We start from the raw sequence: 4,079 nt of genomic DNA, 5'->3' as shown, positions 1-4,079 counted from the left end.
ACAAAATGCGGATCTGTTGACACCCCTGTCATCCCGAAACCTCGGCTGAGACCGAGCAGTTTATTTTCCTTGGCCACTGCTGTAGCCGAGATCTCTTTTGGCGCTGAGGCGTTCTGGCCCCAGGACGTGGAGCTCCCAAAAGAAGAGAAAAAAAAAGCATGGGCTTTTATCCTGGCAAGCCTGGCACGCGACACTTTGGGGATCTTCAAGGAGATCTCGTGCGATCCTTGGCTGTCACATTTCTCGGAGACGCGAGCCAGGACCTCGTGACTGCGAGGAAACCAAGCCAAGCCGTGGCAAGTCTTGACGGTAGTCCTGAGTTATCTCTTGTGATCGGCTTCTAAAAGCAGATCCGATATGCCAAGCCCTGGCGCTTGAACCGCCATAGTAGATGGTTGATAGGGGTTACCTCTGTCCATGAATAAAGAGGGGGTTGACTAGAAAAGAAAAAGGGGGGGGGGGGCTCCCTTCACTTATCCAAGGCGCGCTTCGTTGCGCTTCGCCTTGGCCCTCTACTTTTCGAGGCCCCAGACTCCTCCTCCAGGCCGGGATGTTGAGATTCTGAGACGTTAAGGGGGGTTGGCATGGCCCCCCGTTCATCCCCTGTTATATTGTCGCCGAGAGCCAAGCGCTTTTGTAAGAGAAGACCCCACTCATATGCGGGCCTCAAGAGTACCAGTAGTATTGCTTGACAAAATTTGTGCCTTGTTGATTTGCTGCGGTACTGTGCTCTTTTTCTCTCTGCTTTCTCGCACGGGCATGCTTCTGACTGTTGTGGCTGGCTTCTGAGTCTCAACGTCGTCTGATTTCATCTCGACCTGAAGGCTTCCTTGCAAGCTTATTTTCTGTTTGTTGTCAACGTCCGTCACTCTTTTCGCCTGGAAATACGGGGCTGGTCATTCATTCATTTCTCTCTCGTTGACACATCAGTTTACTTGGAAATCTGTACATACACTCTCTTCGACGGTCAGACTCCGGTGCTCTCACTGCCTTCTTTCTCTTCTTGATTTCCTATTTGGCTGTGGTTATTGATTCAACCGGTAGCAGACGTTCTGCAGGCCCACTTGAGCAGCTCGGGGCACGACACCAACACGCCGGGAGACCAAAGTCCTTTTGGATTTTGGATTTTTCTTTTCCTTTCCTTTTCATTCTCTTTTGAGGACAGGTTCCATTCTTTCAGCCCCTTGATGGGAGCAGCTCTTGTCGTCGTCACCGTGGTCAACGTTTCTCTCTCACTGCTCGCTTCTCCCCTTTCATACTTGTCAACCAAGGAATCTTGAATTACTCAAAATTCGGTCTCGATGCCTTCGTTGTCGAGGTAGCTCTTCTCTCTGTTCACCTTTGATGCCTTCTATGGCATATAATCACCTCCTCCAGCTGTTGCTCTTGGCAATCAGCTTCCTCCCTGGCACATCTGCTCAATGTGATGAGGATGAGCCATGCTTTCATATGCATGTCGTACACTCGACCAACAGAAATGTATTCTCAAAACGAGCCATCGATGTGCAGCTGGCCAATCGTTCTGATATAGCATACTATGCTCAGCGTAAGCAATTTGACTACTACTACTAATATTTTACCCTTGAGGTTTGAAAGGCATAACGAACTCACAAAACGGTGTAGTGAACATCGGCACACCGGCGCAGCAGGTATACGTTCAGCTGGATACGGGTTCCTTCGAGCTGTGGGTGAATCCCACATGTTCCAGCCTGAGTTCCTCGGACGCCACCTTCTGTCAGGCCACTGGCTTCTACAACGAATCCGAATCATCGACAGTCAAAGCCTTGACCACCGGAAAGACTTTGGCCTACGGACTTGGATCTGCCAACATCACCTATGTCGAGGATTCCATCTCCCTGCCCGGTGCGGCCGAGCCCATGACCAATGTACAATTCGGCGTCGCGACCTCATCTACCGAGGAGTTCTCGGGCATCCTGGGCATCGGATATGGCATGGGCAAGACGACGACATACCCCAACTTTGTCGACCAGCTGTCGCTGCAGAACCAGACCAGCGTGAAGGCCTTCAGCGTGGGATTGGGAAGCAAGACGGAGCAGGAGGGTGCCATCGTGTTCGGCGGCATCGACACGTCCAAGTTTGCCGGAACGCTGGCCACGCTGCCTATCATCCCGGCCGCTGACTCTCCCGACGGCGTCCCGCGGTACTGGGTCTCGATGAACAACATGAGCCTGACGCCTCCCAACGGCGTGGTCAAGACCTATGCTAATACTTCGATCGACGTTTTCTTTGATACCGGCGCCACTCTCACCCTTCTTCCCTCGGACATTGCCAACGCCATAGGAAAAGACTTTGGAGCGTCTGAGGCCGACTCGGATGGGTATTACACTGTGGACTGCAGTCTGGTTGATATCGATGGCACTGTGAACTTTGCCTTCGACGGCGTCACCGTGGCGGTCCCCTACAACGAGTTCATCCGGCAGACGACCAGTGGATCTACGACTACCTGCGTGCTGGGCATCACAGCCAGTGACTCGTTCACCCTGCTAGGTGATACATTTTTACGCAATGCCTATGGTTAGTTTCTTTTTTTATTTGCCGTCTTTCTCTTTCTCCTTTGGGTTACTTTTTGGCTTATGCGGCTTTTACTGACCATGCATGTATCCATCCAGCCGTGTTCGACCTCGACAACAACCAGATCCACCTCCAGCAGTACCAAAACTGTGGCTCCACTCCTGCCGCCGTGGCCAATGCATCTGACTTTGTCGGTCTCCAGGGCAAGTGCACAGCGTCCACGGCCAAGATGAACATGGGTATGTCCGGTTCGGCTGCCACATCGACGGGCAAGGCTGCTGGGTCGTCGTCGTCCACCGGCACAGGGACCGTTGTCGTCACTGGCATCCCTGCAGCCGCGACATCGACAGCGACAGCAACAGGGACGGCCACAGGAGCGGGCTCGTCAGCCTCAGCAGGCATCAGCTCCATTGCTTCGGGGCAGTGTTCCACTGCCGCGCTCGTCGTGGCCGTGATGGTGACGCTGGCGCTGATATGACCACGGTGGTCAGGAGGAACTGGTTGCCTAAGCATTGTTTTGGAGTTGGATATAGATGCATAAAGAGCGGAGTTTCCCTCATTTTGACAGAGGGACCTATTATTTGTTAGATATATAAGTGAGAGAAAAAAAATGAGCTTTGGAGATGGGATTCTGAGGCTGCTCACCCATTGTCCAAGCATGAAAAAGTAATCACGGTGCCTTTTTACTCTTCTCTACATTTATCTTTGTTAGATACCCAATAATAGAGGACTCACAAGCAGAGTAGTGTGAATCTACCGCAAACCACCTCAATCCCTGAATTTGTACATGTAGTAATGTTGGTCCAAGCAAGTGCTGGCCCCACTAAATAAAGTGGCTACAGACTCTTCATCAAGGAACAATGAATGTAATTCAATATCTCTTCAGCATCTGATAATTGTCAAACAATGAGTCAATCAGTGTGACTCTCTTTATATTTGTCTTAGATTGTTGTTGTATTTACATTTGAGGATCCAGTAAGCACTTGGCTGAGTAACTGATGAATAGCAGCGAATTCTAGCACATAGCATTGGAAGGGTTTTGTATTTTTCTACTTAGTTATAGAACATATATATGTATACAAGCCAGGAGGTGCCTTACTTGCAAGTGTTAAAACACCTTTTATGCGAGGGCAAAAGGCTCATATTGCTGTGCGCTGAACAGAGAAAGAGGAAAGAGGAAAAGTCATGAGGCCGAACTATCTGAGGCTATCAACAGGCCGAGCTCTTGGCTGGCTGACTGGCGGGCCTTGCACGGCCCTCGGCCAGTGGCTCACTGGCCCTCGCACACCTTCTAGCTTGGAATGTCAGAGTAGGCCTACAAGACCCTAAGTGCCTGGACATGTAGTTACTTAGATAGGCGCGAACGATTCAAGCCTAAGGATTGTTTTATTAGTATGCCAGAGTCAGTACTTATTGACTTGCATAACTTGGAACACCAAGTCTCGGCAGTTCAACACCTCCGTGCCAGCTACTACAATTCTAAGTTCAGGTCGAGCCGTTAGAACTGCACCCTCTGAGTATTCCCTTCTTGAGAAAGTCAAAATAAA

General features: G+C 50.5%; 1 protein-coding gene across 1 annotated transcript; it reads left to right on the top strand.

Moving 5' to 3' along the window:
* Positions 1 to 1,377: 1,377 nt before the first annotated feature.
* On the top strand, positions 1,378 to 2,929 carry M406DRAFT_219350 (acid protease; the record flags this gene model as incomplete). Its single annotated transcript, XM_040915543.1, has 3 exons — positions 1,378 to 1,546; positions 1,624 to 2,535; positions 2,631 to 2,929. Coding segments are annotated over 3 exons (1,380 nt in total), but the record flags the coding sequence as incomplete, so codon positions are not given.
* Between the last annotated feature and the right edge of the window lie 1,150 nt (positions 2,930 to 4,079).

This window comes from Cryphonectria parasitica (genome assembly GCF_011745365.1).
Source record: "Cryphonectria parasitica EP155 unplaced genomic scaffold M406scaffold_1, whole genome shotgun sequence".
Classification (NCBI taxonomy): domain Eukaryota; kingdom Fungi; phylum Ascomycota; class Sordariomycetes; order Diaporthales; family Cryphonectriaceae; genus Cryphonectria; species Cryphonectria parasitica.
Note: the sequence above shows the minus strand (reverse complement) of the source record. Positions and strands in the feature narration are given on the sequence as shown.